General features: G+C 48.6%; 1 protein-coding gene across 9 annotated transcripts in view; it reads right to left on the minus strand.

Moving 5' to 3' along the window:
- LRSAM1 (leucine rich repeat and sterile alpha motif containing 1) overlaps window positions 1–25,202 on the minus strand; it is a 45,172-nt gene that overhangs the window by 8,006 nt on the left and 11,964 nt on the right. For 3 of the 9 annotated variants that reach the window (XM_059072582.2, XM_067040676.1, XM_067040674.1), the window contains 10 exons: window positions 21,865–21,995; window positions 17,106–17,135; window positions 16,576–16,698; window positions 16,064–16,203; window positions 15,161–15,205; window positions 13,052–13,122; window positions 5,214–5,313; window positions 3,745–3,832; window positions 2,661–2,735; window positions 1,030–1,110 (listed from right to left, as the gene is read on the minus strand). In XM_059072582.2, coding sequence (XP_058928565.1) covers window positions 1,030–1,110; window positions 2,661–2,735; window positions 3,745–3,832; window positions 5,214–5,313; window positions 13,052–13,122; window positions 15,161–15,205; window positions 16,064–16,203; window positions 16,576–16,698; window positions 17,106–17,135; window positions 21,865–21,995 — 884 coding nt within the window. Of the gene's footprint in view, window positions 1–1,029; window positions 1,111–2,660; window positions 2,736–3,744; window positions 3,833–5,213; window positions 5,404–13,051; window positions 13,123–15,160; window positions 15,206–16,063; window positions 16,204–16,575; window positions 16,699–17,105; window positions 17,136–17,504; window positions 17,639–21,864; window positions 21,996–22,322; window positions 22,400–25,202 lie in introns of those variants that run through there. The other 6 variants (XM_067040671.1, XM_067040672.1, XM_067040678.1 and 3 more) reach the window with 5 other exon arrangements.

The following is a 25,202-nucleotide window of genomic DNA, read 5'->3' on the forward strand; positions in this document are numbered from 1 at the left end:
CCCCACGGAGACCCCGAAAACAGGAGCTCCACAGCTCTAATGGGCAGGATGCATGGGCACCCACCAAGCACGGTGGTTGCATCTTCTTTCAGAGCTACACCAAGCCCCGCAAGGCTGAGGCCTTTCCACTTGCTAGCCCGCTCCTCTCTGATGGGCCCGAGACACAGGCTAGGCCTGGAAGACTATTTCCCTTTTGTGCAGGGGGGACACGGAGGCCCACGGTGGGGCGGGGAGATGACCCGCCTGAAGTCATACGGTGACAGACCCGTGGGATTCCAGACCCCAGCGTTCTTCTCCTGCATCGAGAAGCCCCGAGACAAATGAAGACTGCTCCACCGAGGACATAGGGACGGGGACAGACAGAAGGCTCTGCTCAAAAGCCTGGTACACGGGTCACGTGTCCTCACACACCACTGACCCAACCCTTCTGCGTACAGCTGGGGAGACTAAGGTACAGAGAAGGGAAAGGGCTGCCCCTGCCCGCCTCCCCACCCAGGTCACACAGCAGGACTGTGCGGGGACAAGCCGGCTCCCAGCTTTGCAGTCCGGAACGCTGTCTGCTAAGCCCTGCGGCCTCCACATCTGTGTGAGCAGGACACCCAGGCTGGAGTTCACAGAGCCACAGCTGGGCCCTCTCCTCAGGCGTGTTTGGGACACCAGGAAAGCTCCTTCCCCAGAGGATGTCAGCCGTGAGAACCAGCGCCCCAGAAGCATGACTTAGAGAGACAGGGAGCTCAGTAGCAGCCCAGCTCCCAAACAAAGAAAACACGGAGATGGAGATGCAGCCCGGGTGAGCCTTGGCAATGAAACCCTCCTTCCTCTGACCCTCCTGCCTAGCAACGGGCCGGTCCCAGCCCTAACCTTGGCCTGCACTGGGCTCGGCCCCCAAACTGGGCTCCCACGAGCCTTCTGGGGCCAGGGCATCCTCCAGCATCACTGGCTTGTCTGCTGGAGAGCAGCTGAGAGGTGGTGGGGGCATTAGTTGGGGGGTGGGGTGGGGGACAGGGCAGGCTAGGGAGCCCTACATACCTGTAGTGCCTCTGTGTCCAGGGATTTCCTCTTTAACTCCAGCTGTGTCAGCTGCAATAACTCAGTTTCTATTAACTTAATCTAAACAGAAGACGAGACAGGGTTTTTTTTTTAAATTCACATTAACCACGGTTTAATCCTGTGCCGCTGCTCTTGGATGGCCAAGTGGATCTAAGAATCCTTTCTGGGGGTGTTCTGCAATGAAGGAGACCTGTGTACCTTGGGAACCTCATCAGCGGGGGTTTAAAAAGAATTCGTTATTTCGTGGCCCTCATGCTTTGTGGTGTGGACACTCTTGTCCTGGACAGTATTGCTGATCAAAAGCCGGGCACAGGGCCAGCCCAGAATGGGTGCTGATCGAGGCATGTGGAATGAAGGGGCTTTCCTTCAAGGTGAGGACCAGAGTGAAGAACAGACACAGAATTCTCACTGAGCCTCTTACCAGTCCAATTCTCTTGCTTCCTCTAAACAGCTGTCACAGAGGAGTGCAGAGGGCAGTGGAAGGGACTGAATAATAATAACAGTAATAGTAGTAGCTGATATTTATTGAGATTCCACATGCTAGGACTGTGCTGTGCAATTTATTTGCATCATTTCATCAATACCTATTAGGAGGTATTACTGCCTCCATTTTACAGACAAGGAAACTGAGGCTCAGAGAGGTTAAGTAACTTGCCCAAGGACACACAGCGGGTAAGTGAGTGTGCCCTTCCCTTGGGATGTCCCTGCTTGTCTGAAGGGGAAGAGCTGGCCTGGTGGGTCAAAACCACCCAGAGTGAGAATGTCTGGGAGTCACTACATACCTTCAGGGTGTGACTGGGGGCTTTTAGCCCTCGGGGTCAGACCCCATGGCCAGTGACTTCTCTACCCTGTGCCTACGACCTTTGTCCCTATGTTCCTATGACACCACCAACCCCTGGTCAGAGGAATGAGATTCATGTCTGGCAATGTGGGATTGAAATTAAAGGGGGAAATAAAAAGGTAAGTTGATTTTGGCAAAAAAGAATAAAAAGAAAAAAACAACCATGCAAAATGTGAAATTCAAAGTGTGCTGAATACGAGGTGACGCGCGTCCCGTAGCCTGAAAGCTCGCTCTGTCTGCCGCCACCCAGGCCACGCGCTCAGGGAGCCCAGCGAGCCAGACACAGCCCTGCCGGACGGGGGTGGCCGAGAGGCCCGGCGTGGGGTTCGCCCAAGGCTGCCCGCAGGTCAGCAGCAGAGCCCGGACAAGAGCACACCCCCTCCCCTCCAGGCCCAGGTCACTCCTCAGCCGACACCAGGCCCTGCCTGCTCGCTCAGGTGGGGGTCAGCCTGTCCCAGCTCCTCAATCTGGCCCGACGGGGACACCGGGGTCTGAGCCGGCTGAGGAGTCCTGCCCGAGGCTGCCAAGCAGTCGAGGCCTCCTGTCCCTCAGCCCTGGGCATCACGAGAAGCAGCAGGCACCGGTCCCACCTGCTGGCACGCACAGTGCTGCCCCAGGCACCTCCCGACACCCTGAGTAGGTTCCATGAGGCTCAGTGAGGGGAGGGAGGTGCCGGGGAGACCTCTTGTCGGGCTGGCCTGGAGCCCCCTCCTCACGCCTCTGAAAGCCCACAGGGCGGGTCTGGGCGGGGGCCGCAGTCTGTGCTCACCTGCTTCCGGATCTGCTGATGCATCAGGTCCTTCTTCACCTGGAGAGCCTCGAAGGCCGCCTTCTGCATGGCGCTCTGCAACAGAGAGCACGGCCACTCAGGGGGCCCGCAGGGAAAACAAAATCTGCGTCAAAGACACCTTAACGTATGCCTTTTCTGTTTCTTAGGGAGACGACAACCTTCCAGCTTACTTGTTTAATTTTTAAAAATAAGACTTATTAAGTGCTTACTACGTGCTGGACACCGTGCTCAGGGCTCTTCCCGCGCTGCACATGGGAGAAGCAACGACGGGGGTACCTTCACCGCCCCATTTCACAGATGAGGAAAAGTGAGGTTCGGAGAAGTGAACCGGCTGGCACTAGCATGCAAGTCTGTCCTGCTCTCAGCCTCACCTTAACCACGAGGCCTGACGCCTCCTCCAAGAAACAGCACTTTCCTCAGACAATCTCACAGATACTAAGTCAAAGCGTTTTGGAAGAAGAGCGAGATAGGAGTTGGGGAGAAAGGAAAGAGGAAACGATGGGTCAGGGAGTGTCAGGACAACATCACAGAGGAAGAAAGGAGGGAGGTGACGTGAGGGTCGGGGAACGAGATCCAACAGGGCCTGCGGGGAAAGCTGGGACTGAACAATTCGGACACAGGAGGGAGGAAATCGCAGGGGTCCTTCCTGGTCCCGTCCACTCAGTAGCACCTGCTATGCGCCCGCTAAGCTGGCGGGAGGGCGGGTGGAGGTGCGGCGGGATTGGAAGTGAGGAGTCTGGGGGCTCACTCCGCGGGGTGGGTACCACCACCTGCTGCCCATTAGGTCCTCATGATGGGGCCCCGCGCAGCAGCACGGGGCGCGGCCGCCTGGGGAGGGCGCTTCTCTAGACTTCAGTGAGCGGAAACCACCCCCCAGAGAGGCCTCTCCCTGCGCCCTCACCCTGCCGGTCTGTACGTTTCTCGAAGCTCTCGAAGCATCTCGGTTCTTGCACAGTGTCCCCGAGTCCAGGACGGCGCCTCCACGTGGAGTTCTGCTGCTCTGCTCCGGGCTCCCCGCGGCCCTCCTGCCCCCCCTTCCCGAGCCCCTGCCCCCAGGGCTCACCTCCTGCAGGATCCGGCTAATGGCTTTGTTCTGATCCATCTGTTGCCAGGACAGAATCTGCTGGAACCGCTCATCCATTTCAGCCATGCTGCCAGAAACACAGCAAACTCATGAACATTTCCTGAGCACCTACTATGTGCCAGGCACCTTGGAGGAGATGGAGATAAACCATTTATTCATTCAGCAATACTCATGGAGCACCTGCTGGGGGCCACATCCTGGGCTTGGGGTGGGGGGGTGGACACGGAGCTTTGTCTGAATCCCATGGCGCCGGATGGAGGGTGACGGAGTCTCTGTGTCTCCAGAGCTGGGGAGATGATCTCCTGGGCCCCGTCATCCACCCCTCCACTGGAATCCTTCCTACGATGCCCCTCCCTGAAGTGGCTGCCTGGCCTCTGCCCACCCACCTCCACCAACAGGGAGCTCATGACCTCCCAGGTGAGCCACTCAGGCTGAGAGAAAGCTGTCCTTCCCGGGCACTAACGTCTCACCCTCCAGCCCACTGTCTCTCACCCTGGCTGTGGACCTGCTCTCATCCCCCTAGAACAAGTCTAGTGACTTTGGCACAAAAATCCAAACTCTGCAAACCTAATATGTCCCTACTTTGGTACAATGTTGGTTTTAAGTTTGTCTGCTTCCCAATAGTAGCTGTTAGTTATTGGACCCTTATGTGGCAGACAGTATGATCATTAATGCCCATTAAATCCTCCAGCAACTCTAGGAGTAGGTACTGTGATTTATCCCCTGTTTTTCTGATAAGAAAATTGAGGCTCAGGGAGGGAAAATAACTTGCCCAAGACTTCCGTTCGTTATAGAAGTGGGCTGTGAATCCACGTCTGTCTGGTCCTGGTGCCCACATGCCTAAAACCAAGGTCACACCAGCAGGAAGGAGGGAGACCCCCTGCATCTGCAGGGACACGGGGTGGCTGGCGTGCTCCAGGTGCCCGGTGGGACGGGGAGGGCGTGGCACCTGCACTGGAGCCACCAGGTGGGAGGAGAAGCCCAAGGGCAGCCAGGGCTGTTGGCCTGTCCCTATCTGGGGCTGCTAAGCACCCAAGGAGCTTTTCTCAACTGGCTCTGCCGGGCGCTCCAGCTCCTTCAACAAAGCCGCGGTGCTGGGGTGAACTTGGAAGCCCAGACCCCAAATGGCTGTCAGCATGAAGGCAAAAGCTCATCACCATCCCCCGCTCCAGGGCACCCCACCCATGACCCCCGGAGATATTTATAAGAACAGCATAGTCAAGAGCACACAGCCTGGGTCAAACCCTAGCTCTGTCATCGGCCAGTTGTGTTTCCTTAGGGTCCAACTAGAAAAGTCACTTAGACCGGCGGTAACTTGCTCCTGACAACACGGCCCAGGGTGGGGGGGCCCAAGGCAGGAGAGGCCAGTGGCGGCTCTCACCCTATGGCCCGGGCCCTGAGCCAGTTCCCCAAAGTCCCTCACTCGGGAAGCCTCTGCCTTACCTTACCTGGAACAGGCCTGCTGGACTAGGTTCTGCCTGTGAGTCTCGTAGGCCACCTGGAAGAGCCGGCTGCTACAGCTCTCGGTCAGCATCTGCTGCATGGCCGCTGCGGAAACACGGGGGCGGGGGACAGGGCTGAGCAGCCACTCCTGGGGGGCCTCGTGGGCGTCACCTGGGCATCCACCTGGCAGTCGCCCTCAGAAAAAAATCTTTTTTTAAACTACAGAAGTAACTTCAGCTTGAAAGTCTGATTAGTTGTAAAACACTGAACAACATACACATAACCTTCTATAGTCTTGTCACCCAGAATTATTACTTTTTTTTTTTTTTTTTTTTTGGTATGCAGGCCTCTCACCGTTGTGGCCCCTCCCGTTGCGGAGCACAGGCTCCGGACGCGCAGGCGCAGCGGCCATGGCTCACGGGCCCAGCTGCTCTGCGGCATGTGGGATCTTCCCGGACCGGGGCACGAACCCGCATCTCCTGCATCGGCAGGCGGGCTCTCAACCACTGCGCCACCAGGGAAGCCCCAGAATTATTACATTTTGATATATATTCTTCTGGTTAATTTTTAATGCATAGATGGATTTTTTAAAATTTTAATGAAAGAATTAAAAGCAGGGACTTGAACAGATATTTGTATACCCATGTTCATAGCAACATTATCCACAATAGGCAAAAAAGGTGGAAACAACCCAAGTGCCTATTGATGGACAAATGGTTAAACAGAATGTGGTCTATCCATGCAAGAGAATCTCTCCCGTTGCGGAGCACAGGCTCCGGACGCGCAGGCTCAGCGGACCGGGGCACGAACCCGTGTCCCCTACATCAGCAGGCAGACTCTCAACCACTGCGCCACCAGGGAAGCCCAGATGCAAGAGAATATTAATCAGTCTTAAAAAGGAAGGAAATTCTGACATAAGCTACAACGTGGATGAACCCTGAAGACATTACACTATGTGAAGAAACCAGTCACAAAAGGACAAATACTGTATGATTCCACTTATACAAAGTACCTACAGCAGTCAGATTCAGAGACAGAAAGTAGAATGGTGGACCTACAGGGTCCGGGAGAGGGGGCAGTGGGGAGTTCCTGTTTAGCGGATATAGAGTTTCACTTTGGGATGACGAAAAAGTTCTGGAGATGGATGGTGGTGACGGTTGCACACCAAGGTGAATGTACTTAATGCCACAGAACTGTATACTTACAAGTGGTTAAAATGGTAAATTTTATGTTTTGTATATTTCACCATAATAAAAGAAAATTAAAATTATCACACTAAATACACCACGTTCTCACCTTTTATGAATGCATCTCTATGTCAAAATGCTGATGTGATGTTAATAGCTACAGAATACTACAGTGCCTGGATTACCAAAGTTTAAGATAATCCTGTTTCAGAGCATTCGGAGTCTTTCTGCAATTATTAAATGATACTGCTATAAACATCCTTGCTCAGATATCTTTGTGCACATCTATTTGACTATTTCCTAGAATAATTCTTAGAAGTGCACAGTTTTTTTTGTTTTTTTTCCAGTACGCGGGCCTCTCACCGTTGTGGCCTCTCCCGTTGCGGAGCACAGGCTCCGGACGCGCAGGCTCAGCGGCCATGGCTCACGGGCCCAGCCGCTCCGCGGCATGTGGGATCTTCCAGGACCGGGGCACGAACCCGTGTCCCCTGCATCGGCAGGCAGACTCTCAACCACTGTAACACCAGGGAAGCCCAGAAGTACACAGTTTTAAGGTCACGGATGATGTATGCAAGTTACCCTTTCTGCCCTCCAGAAAGAGCCTGCTGATGCATACTCCCTTTGGCAGCACACAGGACAGCCTGATACCATATGCCCTCAACAACTCTGGGTTATTAGCTTTTCTTGCCTTTTTGTTATTTTTATTGAAATTTTTCAGTTATAAAAATAATACATGCTCGGTTTCTAAAATAGCTAAGTAATAGGGAAGTTTGAAAAGGTGGGGAAAAAAAAGATCCCTAACACTGAGCCTGTTTCCAATCGGTTAATTTGATAAACATCCTTCCAGAAATGCAAACACAATCTTTCTCTTTATAAATGGTGGATGATGGTGACCTTTAAAATAGGGACATTGGAGACCTTCAAGATGTCAGAGGAGTAAGACGTGGAGATCACCTTCCTCCCCACACATACATCAGAAATACATCTACATGTGGAACAAATCCTACAGAAAACCTACTGAACGCAGACAGACGACCTCAGATCTCCCCAAAGGCAAGAAACTCCCCACGTACCTGGCCGTTTGGCTGACAGGGTCTTGGTGCTCCGGCTGGGTGTCAGGCCTGAGCCTCTGAGGTGGGAGAGCCGAGTTCAGGACATTGGTCCACCAGAGACCTCCCAGCTCCACGTAACACCAAATGGTGAAAGCTCTTCCAGAGATCTCCATCTCAACGCTAAGACCCAGCTTCACTCGACACCAGCAGACTACAGTGCCAGACACCCTATGCCAAACAACTAGCAAGACAGGAACACAATCCCATCCATTAGCAGAGAGGCTGCCTAAAGTGATAATAACGTCACAGACACCACAAAGCACACAACCGGATGCGGTCCTTCCCACCAGAAAGACAAGATCCAGCCTCACCCACCAGAACACAGGCACTAGTCCCCTCCACCAGGAAGCCTACACAACCCACTGAACCAACCTTAGCCACTGGGGACAGACACCAAAAACAACAGGAACTACAAACCTGCAGCCTGCGAAAAGGAGACCCCAAACACAGTAAGTTTAGCAAAATGAGAAGACGGAAGCACACAGTAGATGAAGGAGCAAGGTAAAAACTCACCAGACCAAACAAATGAAGAGGAAATAGGCAGTCTACCTGAAAAAGAATTCAGAGTAATGATAGTAAAGATGATCCAAAATCTTGGAAACAAAATGGAGAAAATACAAGAAACGTTTAACAAGGACCTAGAAGAGCTAAAGAGCAAACAATGATGAACAACACAATAAATGAAATTAAAAATTCTCTAGAAGGAATCAATAGCAGAATAACTGAGGCAGAAGAACAGATAAGTGACCTGGAAGATAAAATAGTGGAAATAACTACTGCAGAGCAGAATAAAGAAAAAAGAATGAAAAGAATTGAGGACAATCTTAGAGAACTCTGGGACAACATTAAATGCACCAACATTCGAATTATAGGGGTCCCAGAAGAAGAAGAGAAAAAGAAAGGGACTGAGAAATATTTGAAGAGAGTATAGTTGAAAACTTTCCTAATATGGGGAAGGAAATAGTCAATCAAGTCCAGGAAGTGCAGAGAGTCCCACACAGGATAAATCCAAGGAGAAACATGCCAAGACACATATTAATCAAACTATCAAAAATTAAATACAAAGAAAAAATATTAAAAGCAGCATTTAAGAATCTGTAAAAAAAAAAAAAAAATACAAGCACATGGAGGCTAAACAATACATTACTTAATAACCAAGAGATCACTGAAGAAATCAAAGAGGAAATCAAAAAATACCTAGAAACAAAAGACAGTGAAAACACGATGACCCAAAACCTATGGGATGCAGCAAAAGCAATTCTAAGAGGGAAGTTTATAGTAATACAATCCTACCTCAAGAAACAAGAAACACCTCAAATAAACAACCTAACCTTACACCTAAAGCAATTAGAAGAACAAAAAACCCCCAAGTTAGCAGGAGGAAAGAAATCATAAAGATCAGATCAGAAATAAATGAAAAAGAAATGAAGGAAACGATAGCAAAGATCAATAAAACTAAAAGCTGGTTCTTTGAGAAGATAAACAAAATTGGTAAACCATTAGCCAGACTCATCAAGAAAAAAATGGAGAAGACTCAAATCAATAGAATTAGAAATGAAAAAGGAGAAGTAACAACTGACACTGAAGAAATACAAAGGATCATGAGATATTACTACAAGCAACTCTATGCCAATAAAATGGACAACCTGGAACAAATGCACAAACTCTTAGAAAAGCACAATCTTCTGAGACTGAACCAGGAAGAAACAGATAATACAAACAGACCAATCACAAGCACTGAAATTGAGACTGTGATTAAAAATCTTCCAACAAACAAAAGCCCAGGACCAGATGGCTTCACAGGCGAATTCTATCAAACATTTAGAGAAGAGCTAATACCTATCCTTCTCAAACTCTTCCAAAATATAGCAGAGGGAGGAACACTCCCAAACTCATTCTATGAGGCCACCATCACCCTGATACCAAAACAAGACAAAGATACTACAAAAAAAGAAAATTACAGACCAATATCACTGATGAATATGGATGCAAAAATCCTCAACAAAATACTAGCAAACAGAATCCAACAGCACATTAAAAGGATCATACACCATGATCAAGTGGGGTTTATCCCAGGAATGCAAGGATTCTTCAGTATATGCAAATCAATCAATGTGATATACCATATTAACAAACTGAAGGAGAAAAACCATATGATCATCTCAATAGATGCAGAAAAAGCTTTCAACAAAATTCAACACCCATTTATGATAAAAACCCTCCAGAAAGTAGGCATAGAGGGAACTTACCTCAACATAATAAAGATCATATATGACAAACCCACAGCCAACATCATTCTCAATGGTGAAAAACTGAAACCATTTCCTCTAAGATCAGGAACAAGACAAGGTTGTCCACTCTCACCACTATTATTCAACATAGTTTTGGAAGTTTTAGCCACAGCAGTCAGAGAAGAAAAATAAAAGGAATCCAAATTGGAAAAGAAGTAAAGCTGTCACTGTTTGCAGATGACATGATACTATATATAGAGAATCCTAAAGAAGCTACAGGAAAACTACTAGAGCTAATCAATGAGTTTCGTGAGGTTGCAGGATACAAAATTAATGCACAGAAATCTCTTGCATTCCTATACACCAACAACAAAAAATCAGAAAGAGAAATTAAGGAAACACTCCCATTTACTATTGCAACAAAAAGAATAAAATACCTAGGAATAAACCGACCTAAGGAGACAAAAGAACTGTAAGCAGAAACTATAAGACTCTAATGAAAGAAATTAAAGATGATACAAACAGATGGAGAGATATACCATGTTCTTGGATTGGAAGAATCAACATTGTGAAAATGACTCTACTACCCAAAGCAATCTACAGATTCAATGCAATCTCTATCAACCAATAGCATTTTTCACAGAACTAGAACAAAAAATTTCACAATTTGTATGGAAACACAAAAGACCCCGAATAGCCAAAGCAATCTTGAGAAAGAAAAACAGAGCTGGAGGAATCAGGCTCCTGGACTTCAGACTATATTACAAAGCTACAGTAATCAAGGCAGTATGGTCCTGGCACAAAAACAGAAATACAGATCAATGGAACAGGATAGAAAGCCCAGAGATAAACCAACGCACATATGGTCACCTTATCTTTGATAAAGGAGGCAAGACTATACAATGGAGAAAAGACAGCCTCTTCAATAAGTGGTGCTGGGAAAACTGCACAGCTACACGTAAAAGAATGAAATTAGAACACTCCCTAACACCATACACAAAAATAAACTCAAATGGATTAAAGACCTAAATGTAAGGCCAGACACTATCAAACTCTTAGAGGAAAACATAGGCAGAACACTCTATGACATAAATCACAGCAAGATCCTTTTTGACCCACCTCCAAGAGAAATGGAAATAAAAACAAAAATAAACAAATGGGACCTAATGAAACTTAAAAGCTTTTGCACAGCAAAGGAAACCATAAACAAGATGGAAAGACAACCCTCAGAATGGGAGAAAATAGTTGCAAATGAAGCAACTGACAAAGGATTAATCTCCAAAATTTATAAGCAGCTCATGCAGCTCAATATCAAAAAACCAAACAACCCAATCCAAAAATGGGCAGAAGACCTAAACAGACATTTCTCCCAAGAAGATATACAGATTGCCAACAAACACATGAAAGGATGCTCAACATCACTAATCATTAGAGAAATGCAAATCAAAACTACAATGAGGTATCACCTGACACCAGTCAGAATGGCCATCATCAAAAAATCTGCAAACAATAAATGCTGGAAAGGGTGTGGAGAAAAGGGACCCCTCTTGCACTGCTGGTGGGAATGTAAATCGATACAGCCACTATGGAGAACAGTACGGAGGTTCCTTAAAAAACTAATAATAGAACTACCACACGACACAGCAATCCCACTACTGGGCATATACCCTGAGAAAACCATAATTCAAAAAGAGTCATGTACCACAGTGTTCATTGCAGCTCTATTTACAATAGCCAGGACATGGAAGCTACTTTTTAACAATTTGCCATGTAACTTAGATTCCTATAACCTGGACTGTAACTTTGTTTTAGCTCATGTGGGAGACTTCTTTTCAAAGTATGATTAAATCCTCCTGATTTTTTCCCACCCCTGCACTAGTCCTTTAAAATGAATGCAGAAACTTTAAAAACTGATAAGTTTATCTTGTATTATCAATGGAGACTTTTTTGTCTAATCATACTACTTGTTTTACTGCTTTTTGTCAATTGATATTCCCATAGCCCTTTTGCAAAAGTGTGTTTTGGTAGAAATTAAGTTGTATGCCCTTGGGCCATACAACTTAGTTTTTAGTTCTGAAGATAGATGGATAAAGAAGATGTGGTACATATACACAATGGAATATTACTCAGCCATAAAAAGAAACGAAACCGAGTTATTTGTAGTGAGGTGGATGGACCTAGAGACTGTCATACAGAGCGAAGTAAGTCAGAAAGAGAAAAATGAATTCCATATGCTAACGCATATATATGGAATCTAAAAAAAAAAAGGTTCTCACGAACCTAGGGGCAGGATAGGAATAAAGATGCAGATGTAGAGAATGGACTTGAGGACACGGGGAGGGGGAAGGGTAAGCTAGGACGAAGTGAGAGAGTGGCATGGACATATATACACTACCAAATGTAAAACAGATAGCTAGTGGGAAGCAGCCGCATAGCACAGGGAGATCAGCTCGGTGCTTTGTGTCCACCTAGAGGGGTGGGATAGGGAGGGTGGGAGGGAGATGCAAGAGGGAGGAGATATGGAGATATATGTATAGCCGATTCACTTTGTGATAAAGCAGAAACTAACACCATCGTAAAGCAATTATACTCCAATAAAGATGTAAAAAAAATAATAAAATAAAAGAAAATAGGGACATTAATGATATGATACTTCATCGAGAGGTAGTAGGATGAAATGGTGTACGGAAAGTGCTGGCCCACTGCCTGGTACACAGTGAACCTCGGCTAAAGGTGCACACAGTATCCCATTCTATTACTCTGGCTCTGAAGAGTGGGGTGATCCAAAAAGAATCATTCCTTATTTTAAATAACAACGAGGAACTGCCCCCTTGCCTTCCCTGCCACGTGGCTTGATGTTCCCAGGATCAGACGGGGAGACCTCCCTCTTGTTTGTGTGGACGGTGTGGTGTCCCAGGACCACTCAGGGAGCGACAGGAAGGCGAGCTCCCAGGGGCTCGAGAGAGGCCACCGCAGCCCTGGAGGAGAGTAGCCCTAACAGCCACGCTTTGTGAACAGCTCACGTTGTGCCAGCCTGACCTTATCTGACCCTCATAATGACCCTACGAGGCAGATAATTACCTTCCTCCCCATTTTACAGACATGAAAACTGAGAGGGACCCTTAGGTCATACGGTTTGTGCCTGAGCTGGGATTCTGAATCCAAGTGCAGCCTAACCTCAGAGCCCACGCTCCATGACGGGACTTGACCGCCCCTCTTGAAGGGTGACACTCAGCGCCCTCTATATGTGACCAAAAGAGGGATGGCCACGCTCTGCTCCCAGGATCCCGCCCCGCCCCACCCTGAGACTCACAGGCGATCTCACGGCGCCGTAGGTTCTCTGTCTCCTCCTGGGTTATGGACATCAACTGTTCCATTCTGATTCTAGAAAAAAAAATCGATCCATTTATTCAGCAAATGTATCAGCAACATTTCCAACAGGGAGTCCCATCAGATGAACACCACCTCCTTCAAGAAGTCCTCCCAGATGTGAGAACTTAGGCATCATGCGCCTCCACGGGGGCCCTGTTAACTTTAAGAGTTTCTTGCATAAAAAGATTCCCTTAGAAAAATGGGCCAAGGATACAAATAGCCAATTCACTGATGCTTAAATCAAAGTGACCAAAGAACATACGGAAAGATTCTTAACACCACTGATAATGAAAGAAGTAAAATCTTTTTACCTATCGGGTTGGCTGAGATTAAGAAAACTGATAACCACTGGTGATGGCAGTGAGGGTGGAGAAGTGGGTACTTCAATACACTGTTGAGAGGAGCGTAAACTGGCAAAATGTGTTTGGAAGGCAGTCTGGCAATACTATCAAAGTGTTCTCCGAATATTTCCTTCAAAAACGTTCACATAAGTGCATCAGGGTATATCTGGAAGACGTTTACAGTAATATTGTTTGTAATTATGAAACGCCGGAAACCACTTAAATGTTCAGAGGGCTAATTACGTAAATTATGATGCAACGATATAGTGGAATTCGCTACAGCTAGTACAAATAATGAGGGTTTTGGCATGGAAATACATCTGTGATATAATAAGTGAAAATTTAAAAAGTAACGGCACGTATGTATGTGCATGTGGCTCGTGTGTACACTTTGTGCCCCCCACATCAAACTGGCACGGTGGCGGGGAGGGGGACAACATCCTTTAATGTTTCTTGCAGGGTCTGACTTCGTCGGAAGCAGCACATATCGTCCGAGCACTCCTGCCTCCTGCCAAGGCCCACGGGCCGCTCAGCGGAAGGCCGTATCTGGTGCGCATCGCTGGACCCTAGGCCTAGCCCAGGCCCAGCCCAGAGAGGGCGCTCAGTCCGTGTGCTGCATGAGCGATGCCACCGGCCACAGCTCAGCTCGGCCTAGACCACCCTGGCTGCCACGGCCCCCGGCTGAGGTGGACACGGTGATGGGGTTACACTGCAACCCCATGGGAGCCCCCTGCAGGAGGCCTGCACAGGCAGCCAGGAGCCAGGAAGGCTGGGCCCACGGGGAGGGGAGGCTCCCCCAAAGCACAGCAGCCAGGTGCACACTGATAGTCTAGGGTCCCCGAGAACCAGGAGGGAGTCACATTAATACCCACGGAATGGGGGGTAGGGGCCGTCCCTCCTTTTCTTTTTTTTGGGGGGTACGCGGGCCTCTCACTGCTGTGGCCTCTCCCGTTGCGGAGCACAGGCTCCGGTCGCGCAGGCTCAGTGGCCATGGCTCATGGGCCCAGCCGCTCCGCAGCATGTGGGATCTTCCCAGACCGGGGAACGAACCCGCGTCCCCTGCATCGGCAGGCGGACGCTCAACCACTGCGCCACCAGGGAAGCCCGTCCCTCCTTTTCTAATCACTAAGATGGGCACCTCAGCGCAGTCGATTTGAAATGTGCAGAAAACACGAAGGGGGAAAAAACAAGATCACCACCTCCAATTCCTGCCTCTCAAAAATGTTCAATGTCTGTTTGCTTTCTCAGCAGATATAGGCAGAGTGTCTTTAAGAAATGATATACCGTAGACACCACTTTTCCACTTAGCAATATGGTGTATTTCCCTCAATAAGGAATGTTCTTCTATAAGATATTTAATGGCTACAGATCACTCCTCTGTACATAATTTACGTAACCAAGTTTTTCTTCCCAGAAATGTGGACGTTTTTCTATTTTTTTATTCTAAACATACAGTAGGACATTATATATACATTCTTATTCACGTCTCTGAATTTTTCTCAGGAGTGTCTATGTGTTTTAACAAACTTGAAGGCAGCGATTCTTTCTAATTCAACACTTCCCGAGGAGGTGAATCTCCTCATAGCTTTAGGAAAACTTTCTGGCATAATCCTTGAGAATCACAAGACCTTCTTCTCTCCCCAGAGCCATGCCTCCCCAGGAAGGAAGGCAGCACCCCCAAAAAAACCCCACTAGAGCAGAACACTTACCTTTCGTTTTCCAGCGACTTCAGAATCTCAGAACTTTTCCTTTGCCTGTGGAGGAAACCATGAAAAAACTGTAGTCACCAGTGGGCCCATTTCCAACAGAATGGCTCAGGGGGGCGTAGGCACTGACCACTTAGGGCCTCTGTGTTCTCACGCTAATTCCTCAACCACTCCAAACCGCAGCTCCTCATCTGTGAAATGGGAATAATAATTTTTTTAAACTTCATGGACTGTTGGTAACGAGTGAATGAGAAAATAAAGTGCCTGGCGTGTAACGAGCACTCAACAGACGGCAGCTTCCACGGGCGCCCCCAGTGCTGAGCGCACTGTCTACAGCAGGCTAGCCGGCTCCCTCCGGCTCTGTGCAACTGCGGGTGAGGGAGGAGAAGGAGACTCAGAGGGTAGTGGAGAGGGAGGCTGGACGCAATGGGGGTGGTGGGGTGGGGGTGGAAGCCTGTTTCTGAAATCCTTCCCCAAGAGACCCCCAACTAACCCTTCTCGGGCTCCTTGAGACCTGTATCTGATCTGCTCCCTGCAGCTCTTGCCTTGGACAGGATCTGTGTTAAGGCCAATCTCACTATAAGGCAAATGGCTGTCCTCAGTGTGACTGGTGACTTGGAACCCAAAATGTTGGTGCAGGACGTGATTTTGACTTGTTAAACCTACCTATGTTACAGATGGGAAACTTGGGAGGCAAAGGTCCAATCAGTAGCAGCCCCCAAACAAGAGGCAAACCTGGTCATGCCCAGATCACCTTCTTTTTAAGTTGGTGTGAATTGCAGCACCGAGACCTTGGGCAGAATCAGAGACCGTGAGGGAGAAATGGACCTCTAATCTGAGCTTCTCAAAGGGTATCAGGTGGGGGAAGGTCTCTGGGTCCGGGGGCCAGGCGGATGGGAGCCTGACCTCTGATTCTCCTGCAGGAGCTTCTGGATCCGGTTGGAGACGTTCTGCTCTGTCTGCTTCAGCTGCTCCTGCAGCCGGTGACGCTCTGCATCCAGGAAGCGCTGGCGCTCGCTCAGGCCCTGCTCCAGCCGGGACTGCTCCTGCGGCAGGACAGGCAGAGGTCCCGAGTCAGTGGGGGTGGGGGGACCACCCACCCACCCCGAGACGCCACAGGGCAGCCAGGGGCCCTGGCCTGGGATGCGGAGACTGGGTTTCCTGTCTCTGTCCTGCCAGCCCTTTCTGCATGACCTTGGACCAGGTGTGTCGCTGGGCCTCGGGGTGCCCAGGCACCGGAGGAGGCTGGAGGAGGTGATCTGTAAGGACAACCCCCCCACCACCCCATGTCCTGGAGGGGGAAGTGAGAGAGCTCACTCCCACCGCCTTCCCACATCAGAGGGACCTCAACCTGAGTCAGGAGGCCCCGGGCAGAGGAAGCAGACAGGCCAGACGACCCCACTTAGTGGCTCACGAACCTCCTTGACCGTCTGAAGGATCTCGTCCTTCTGGCTGTTGCTCTGCTGAAGGAGCTGGGCGTGCTCTCGCTGCCCGAGTTCCAGGCGCCGTTCGAACTCGAGTTTCTCCAGCATCTTTTGTTCCTGCAAGAATGTAGATCCTGGTGAGTATTGGCACAGGCTCTGTGGGTGTTAGGACATGGCAGCAGGGGGAACCCACCCCCCAACTCTGAACGGTACAGGCGACAGATCTGAACACTGAGCCTCGCCCCTGCAGGGCCCGACTGTAATAAAAGGGGCTCCTCACTGGCACAGGCTAGCGGTTTAGAGCCTGGGGTTGGGCTCAACCTCTCCAAGCCTCAGTCTTCTCATCTGTCAAGTGAGGACACCCTCCTAGCCTCTGAGGCTGCGTGAGACTACGTATGTGAGGGAAAAGAGTTACTTTACCCTCTAATTTAGAGCCAGGAAGAACTCGTTACCTCAAATCTTTTATAACAGTTGAGATGTTTAATGAGAAGAAAAGTGACAGAGAACAAAAGGCATTTTCCTACCTTCCTCTTCTCATAGTCCGAGAACCTGTTCTGGGAGGAACAAAAGAGAGTGAGGTCAAGAGAAGGTGGGCAGCAGCGGTTCTCGCTGGACAGAGTCCCCGGGGCAGCCTGACACCACTCAGATTTGCAGGTGCATCCAGAGGACTGCATCGGAGGGCGGGGGTGGGTGGACGAGGGGGAAGGTTGTTTGATAAAGGGTTCCAGATGGTTTGGGTGGACGCGAGGGTTGAGAACCACTGGGCTTGGGCCGCTGTAGGGAGGTCTTCCAGGCAGTTCTGCTGATGCAGCACTGAGAAGGCGTGGTGCTCCGAAAAGGAGACCGAGAACGGGTATCTGATTCCCTTGTATGTCTGCACAACACACCTGCAAGTACCCAGCTCCAGCCACCAAAACACTTACAAATGCCCAGGGGTGTGCGCTCAAGTCCCCGAGGAATCGTTCACAAGAGTGAAAGCCCTGGAAACCACTCAGATGTCCCTCAAAATGCGACTCCTTCCATAAGTCATGGTTCATCCACACAATGGATTACACAGCTGTCAAATGATGGGGCGAACGAGGGCGTAGCTAGAGAAGGAGGTCTGCCATCGTTCACCGTGCGTGCAGCACGGTTCCACTCTTGTAAAAACACCACCATCGAAACTCAAGTCTGAGCTTTGTGGTCGTTGAGACAAAAGCTACAAAGGAGGTTCATTAATTGGCTCGTGGCCATTCCTCCAGGGGGAGGGACTGCAGGGTAGGAGGGGTGACACTCACTTCATCTATTTCTGTACTGTTTAGATTTGCAACAAGGAGCGTGAACTAGTTTTGTAATCAAACCAGCACGTGCACACATACTTTTTTTTTTTTTTTTTTTTTTTTTTTTTAAAGCAGCCCTTCTATTCAGTCATCTGGCTCTGAGACCAGGATCAGTGTCTGAGCTGTAAAAGCAGCACCCTATAAAGAAATAAAAAATTTTCCTCCTACCTCACCATAGGAAAAATCTTAAGTTAATCTTTTTTTTTTTTTTGCGGTATGCGGGCCTCTCACTGTTGTGGCCTCTCCCGTTGCGGAGCACAGGCTCCGGACACGCAGGCCTAGCGGCCATGGCTCACGGGCCCAGCCGCTCCGCGGCATGTGGGATCTTCCCGGACCAGGGCACGAACCCGTGTCTCCTGCATCGGCAGGCGGATTCTCAGCCACTGCGCCACCAGGGAAGCCCTTAAGTTAATCTTTAATTATACAAATAACACCTTGAATATATTCTCCTTGTAAAAAACCCATGCATATAAAAGTACCCACTGGGACTTCCCTGGTGGTGCAGTGGTTAAGAATCCGCCTGCCAAGGCAGGGGGACACGGGTTCGAGCCCTGGTCCAGGAAGAGCCCACAGGCCGCGGAGCAACTAAGCCCGTGAGCCACAACTACTGAGCCTGCGCCCTAGAGCCCGCGAGCCACAACTACTGAGCCTGGGTGCCACAACTACTGAGCCCATGCGCTGCAACTACTGAAGCCCGCACACCTGGAGCCCATGCTCCGCAACAAGAGAAGCCACTGCAATGAGGAGCCCGTGCACTGCAACGAAGGGTAGCCCCCCGCTCAGCTCAACTAGAGGAAGCCCGCGCACAGCAACGAAGACTCAACGCAGCGAAAATAAATAAATAAATAAATTTATAAAAAGTAAAAAAATAAGAAGTACCCATTGACCACTCCTGGGCCTAATCCTGATTCCCTCCCAACCCCTGCCCCTGTATAAACATCATTATCAGACCCAAGCCCATGTAGCTACTTACTTACAATTTGTGCCTTTGGAAAAATACATATATTTGTATGTGTGTGCATATATATATAAACATTTTTTTTTTTTTTTTTTTTTTTTTTTTGCGGTACGCGGGCCTCTCTCACTGTTGTGGCCTCTCCCACTGCAGAGCACAGGCTCCGGACGCGCAGACCCAGCAGCCATGGCCCACGGGCCCAGCCGCTCCGCGGCACGTGGGATCCTCCCGGACCGGGGCACGAACCCGCGCCCACTGCATCAGCAGGCGGGCCCTCAACCACTGCGCCACCAGGGAAGCCCCTATATATAAACATTTTTAAATGAAGATATAATTTGCATACTGTAAAATCCATCCTTTTGAAGAAATGTACAGTTCTATGGCTTTTGACAATTGCATGCAGTATTGTAATCATCACTACCATCAAGACGTAGACCAGTCCCATAACCCCTAAATTCCCTTGTGCCCCTGTCATCAAACCCTCCTCTTACTCCCAGTCACCGGCAATTACTGATCTGTTTTCTTATGTATTTGAACCTCCTTTGAAAACATAAAAATGGAAATATATTATTGAATATTTTCATTGTGTTCAAGTTGTCCTCTTCACTTATCCACCTGTCCTGTGACCCAAGTCTGAAGAGATCTTTCTCACCGTATGAATAGGACATGTCAGTTCAGCCTCTCCCCACTGACAGACATCTCGGGGGCTGCCAATACTTCACTACTACAAGTAAGGCTGCAACGAACATTCCTCCGAGTGTCTCTTTGCGCAAGTGTTTCTCTAGGGCATACGCTGAGAAATGGAACTTCTGGATTGTGGGCTGTACCCAGTTGAAAAGTTGACATATTCTGTCAAGTTATCTTCAACAGTGGGGATACCGATTTCCATTCCCAAGACCGATTTATGGGGCCACTGCTTCCCCACACTCCGGCTAATAGAAATTATCATAGTGAAATCTGTGCCAATCTGAGGAGGAAAATGGCATTTCATTGCTTTAATTTACCTGTTCCTAACTATTAGAGAAGCTGGGCATTTTTTCATACTTATTGATCATTTGTACTATTTTATTCTGTAAAGTACCTATTGATATATCTTCGGTCTATTTTTTCTCTTAGGATGGTTTTCTGTTTCCTATTGATTCCAAACAGTTCTTTGTATGTTCAGTCTGATAATCCTTCATCAGAAACATATGTTGGGGCTTCCCCGGTGGCGCAGTGGTTGGGAGTCCGCCTGCCGATGCAGGGGGCGTGGGTTCGTGCCCCGGTCCGGGAAGATCCCACGTGCCGCGGAGCGGCTGGGCCCGTGAGCCATGGCCGCTGAGCCTGCGCATCCGGAGCCCATGCTCCGCGACGGGAGAGGCCGCAGCAGTGAGAGGCCCGCGTACCGCAAAAAAAAAAAAAAAAAACATATGTTGTAAATACTTTCAGAGCATAAATTGACACAATTTTCCTGGACAGTAATCTCCTCCCTCTCGAATTCTCACTGAGCTGTCAGAGGAAACGTAACCCTACAAAAGCGTTCACAGCAGTGCTGGAATACGGGGAAGGGTGGCATCGGGGAACCAGAGAATTAAAAAAAAAAAAAAAAAAAAAAAAAATCAGTGGAAGATATGAAGCCAAACTGGCTACAGCTGGTGCCCCCCTTCCCAGCCATCGGAGGCCCAGGTTTGTGGGCCTCTGGGGGTCGGAGGGGAGCACACGGGCGGGGGCAGAGGCGGTTTCTGAGCTTCCTCCTCCATTCCTGACCTACGCTAGTTCACCCCCAGGGACGGACCTGGGAGGGCCACTGTCCCGAAGCTCCATCCGGCAGGGAGACACACAGCTCACAAATCCTCTCCCGTGTAATTCTTCTTGTAATTTGGAGCTACGATTGTAACGGAGCAGGACCCTAGGGTACCTTCCCAGCACAGAATCTTCCCCGCCCCCCCCCCCCCCCCCCCCGCCCATAATGTCCTCCACCTGCCCCTTGTCTGTAGAGAAACTTTAGCCAAAGAAGAAACTTAACCAGAGAAATGCGAAAATACAGAAGCAAAGGGAAACAGTCAAGCGAGGCAAAATAATAATAGCTTAGCCATGAAACAAAGTCAAGGACCTTTAGTTCCTCCTCAAGGGCTATAGATAACACTCCGAGCCACGCGGCCTTTAAGCTGTTTTGCAGACACTGAAACCGCCACGGGTGGAACACATTAACTACATGATGAGCAGAGCGCAGCCACAGCAAACCGCTCCATCTCACACGATCCCAAGAATGAATCTCAAGGAAATGGGAACCGACCCTGGAGTTAAAGATCAACCGTACCTCAAACTACCAAGATGCTGCTGCTCAGGCCGCCCCCCGACAAACTCCAAGACGACTGTCAGAGCGGACGGCGCCGCTCCGCACTTAGCCCCCTCCTTCTGCCTAGGCACCCCTGAAACTCCCCTTTCAAAGCTCTTGCCCCCTGATTGACCGTGGAGAGTCGGTTCCTCGGGGCCTGAATCCACCTTCCTTCCAGGATTGCCAGCTTCCCCAATACAGCTATCTTTCCCTTCTCCCAACACTCGTCTCTCAGCATCGGATTCCTGAACGACGAGCAGCCGCACCTGAGTTCGGCAACGTAGGCGCTCCCAAGGAAATGCACAGGGCATCCCGAGGACATGCACAGCCTGAACGGGGCTGCTGTGTCAGGGAAGCCTTACTCAGAGGACGTGACGTTTCGGCTAGGAACCGAAGGATGAGGCTGAGTTATTGGGAGAAGGTGAGTGGGGAGAGTTCCAGCAGAGGGGTTCAAAGGCCCCGAGGGGTTCAGGGACAGAGAGGAGCACGGCAAGGCTGTTGCCGGTGAGCTAGTGGGGTGAGGACACCTAGGAAGCCTTGTGAAAGCTTCTAAGCACACGGGCCTGAAGGGAGGTGAATTCTAGTTTGATGGAAGAATCCGGGCCCTGACGCTCTGAACATCTCCCCAGTGCCCAGACCGCCTGCATACCCCCTGCCCCAACGCCACACGCCAGCACTTAGGTGCGCCTTACCTGCCATTCTACCTCCTCGCTGGAGAATCTGTCCGTGGGCCCACTGGGGCCGTCCCGGGAGTTCTCGGCTCCATCTTGCTCCAGGACTGGCAGCAGGTACTGAGAAGGGGGGTAGTATTCCAGCCCTGACGCTGCAAGAGACGGACACCAGCTGACCAGGAGGGAGGAGACAACCTCGGAACCCAGAACAGTCCGTTTCTGCTGCTCTCACCCGCCACCACGCCCCTCTGCTAGACGCCGAGCCCTCCTGTGCTGCTCACAGGCCTAACGCCTGTGCCTTAAATGCGGCAAGAGCTCAATAAGCATCAGCTGAGTGAATAAATACCACCCCCGCCCCGCCTGCCTCTTTACCATCCAAGTGAGAATGAGGTGATGGAAAAAGCCTGAACTTAGTAAAGAAGCCTGGGTCCAAGACCCAACTTTACCCATAATTTCCTGTGTATGGGCAAGATGCTTGCCTTCTCTGGCCCTGTGTAGTGTCCTCCTGCATCATCTGAAAGGATTCATAATCTTTGCCGGTTCTGCCTTATTCTTGCTGATTTGTAGGTGCTCTTTACATATTGTAGTTAATAACCTTGGGTCTATATGTTGCAACTATCTTCTTCCAGTTGGTAACTTGTCTTTTTAACTTTGATGATAGTATCCTTTTGAGGTAAAGTTGTTTAGATTTTAATGTAGTCAAAGTCACCTTTATTCCCCCACCAATGATATAAATAGGCAATTCACAAGAAATACTAAAAATGGGCAGTAGACATATGAAAAAATATTCAAATAATCGAGGAAATTACATTAAAATAATAATAGGCTCTCTTGTTTACCCATCAGATTAGAAGACTTAAAGATCTCACCAAGCATTAGCCAGGTTGTGGGGAAGAAGAGTCCTCTCAGATACTCCCCATGGAATGTAAACTAATGTAACCTCTTCAGAGGCAACACAGAGTGCTTGTCCCTCCTTCACCTACCAACCGTACTATTGCCTGCCAGAGAGGTGTGGGGTAAAACATTCATTCCAGGGGAAAACTCGAAATAACTTCCATACATAAGCGATGGGGCTCCGCCATGTGAAGTACTCTACAGCAGTTTACAACAAGGCAGATCCACACATTCTGGGATAGGAAAAGGCCCAAGACCTATTCTTTTTTTTTTCTTTTTCAGTACGCGGGCCTCTCACTGTTGTGGCCTCTCCTGTTGCAGAGCACAGGCTCCGGACGCGCAGGCTCAGCGGCCATGGCTCACGGGCCCAGCCGCTCCGCGGCACGTGGGATCTTCCCGGACCGGGGCACGAACCCGCGTCCCCTGCATCGGCAGGCGGACTCTCAACCACTGCGCCACCAGGGAAGCCCTGGCCTTTTTTGTTTTGTTTTGTTTTTGGTTTTGGTTTTTGCGGTACGCGGGCCTCTCACTGTTGTGGCCTCTCCCGTTGCGGAGCACAGGCTCTGGACGCGCAGGCTCAGCGGCCATGGCTCACGGGCCCAGCCGCTCCGCGGCACGTGGGATCCTCCCGGACCGGGGCACGAGCCCGTGTTCCCTGCATCGGCAGGTGGACTCTCAACCACTGCGCCACCAGGGAAGCCCCCTTGTTTTTTTTTTAACATCTTTATTGGAGTATAATTGCTTTACAATGGTGTATTAGTTTCTGCTGTATAACAAAGTGAATCAGCTATACATAAACATATATCCCCATATCTCCTCCCTCTTGTTCCACCCATTTTTTAACTGGATTGTTTTTTCTTGATATTGAGCTCCATGAGCTGTTTGTATATTTTGGAGATTAATCCTTTGTCTGTTGTTTCATTTGCAAATATTTTCTCCCATTCTGAGGGTTGTCTTTTTGTCTTGTTTATGGTTTCCTTTGCTGTGCAAAAGCTTTTAAGTTTAATTAAGTCCCATTTGTTTGTTTTTGTTTTTATTTCGGTTAATCTAGGAGGTGGGTCAAAAAAGATCTTGCTGTGGTTTATGTAAAGAGTGTTTTTCCTATGTTTTCCTTTAAGAGTTTTATAGTGTCTGGTCTTATATTTAAGTCTTTAACCCATTTGGAGTTTATTTTTGTGTACAGTGTTAGGTAGTGTTCTAATTTCATTCTTTTACATGTAAGCTGTCCAGTTCTCCCAGCACCACTTACTGAAGAGGCTGTCTTTTCTCCATTGTATGTTATTGCCTCCTTTGTCATAAACTAGGTGCCCATATGTGTGTGGGTTTATCTCTGGGCATTCTATCCTGTACCACTGATCTATATTTCTGTTTTTGTGCCAGTACCATACTGTCTTGATAACTGTAGCTTTGTGGTACAGTTTGAAGTTGGGGGCCTGATTCCTCCAGCTCCGTTTTTCTTTCTCAGGATTGCTTTGGCTATTCGGGATCTTTTGTGTTTCCATACGAATTGTAAGATTGTTTGTTCTAATTCTGTGAAGAGTGCCATTGGTAGTTTGGTAGGGATTGCACTGAATCTGTAGATTGCTTTGGGTAGTAGAGTCATTTTCACAATGTTGATTCTTCCAATCCAAGGACATGGTATATTTCTCCATTTGTTCATGTCATTTTGATTTCTTTCATCAGTGTTTTACAGTTTTCTGAGTACAAGTCTTTCGCCTCCTTAGGCAGGTTTATTCCTAGGTATTTTATTCTTTTTGTTGCAATGGTAAATGGGACTGTTTTGTTAATTTCTCTTTCTGATTTTTCGTTGTTGGTGTATAGGAATGCCAGAGATTTCTGTGCATTAATTTTGTATCCTGCAACCTCACCAAACTCATTGATTAGTTCTAGCAGTTTTCTGGTGGCATCTTTAGGATTCTCTATGTATAATATCATGTCATCTGCAAACAGTGACAGTTTAACTTCTTTTCCAATTTGTATTCCTCTTATTTCTTTTTCTTCTCTGACTGCTGTGGCTAGGACTTCCAAAACTATGTTGAATAAGAGTGGTGAGAGTGGACGTCCTTGTCTTATTCCTGATCTTAGTGGAAATGCTTTCAGTTTTTCACCTGAGTATGATGCTTGTTGTGGGTTTGTCATATATGGCCTTAATTATGTTGAGGTAGGTTCCCTCTGTGCCCACTTTCTGGACAGTTTTTATCATAAATGGGTGTTGAATTTTGTCAAAAGCTTTTTCTGCATCTATTGAGACGATCATATGGTTTTTATTCCTTAATTTGTTAATGTGGTGTATCACATTGATTGATCTGAGTATATTGAAGAATCCTTGCATCCCTGGGTTAATTTGCATTTTTTAATTGACTAAAATGATGTTGAGCACTTTTTTCAGATACTATTGGCCTCTGGATTTTCTCTTCTATAAAATTCCAATTCAAGTCTTTTGCCAACAGCTTTTCCTTATTGAT

Source organism: Kogia breviceps, chromosome 8, assembly GCF_026419965.1.
Source record: "Kogia breviceps isolate mKogBre1 chromosome 8, mKogBre1 haplotype 1, whole genome shotgun sequence".
Classification (NCBI taxonomy): Eukaryota; Metazoa; Chordata; class Mammalia; order Artiodactyla; family Physeteridae; genus Kogia; species Kogia breviceps.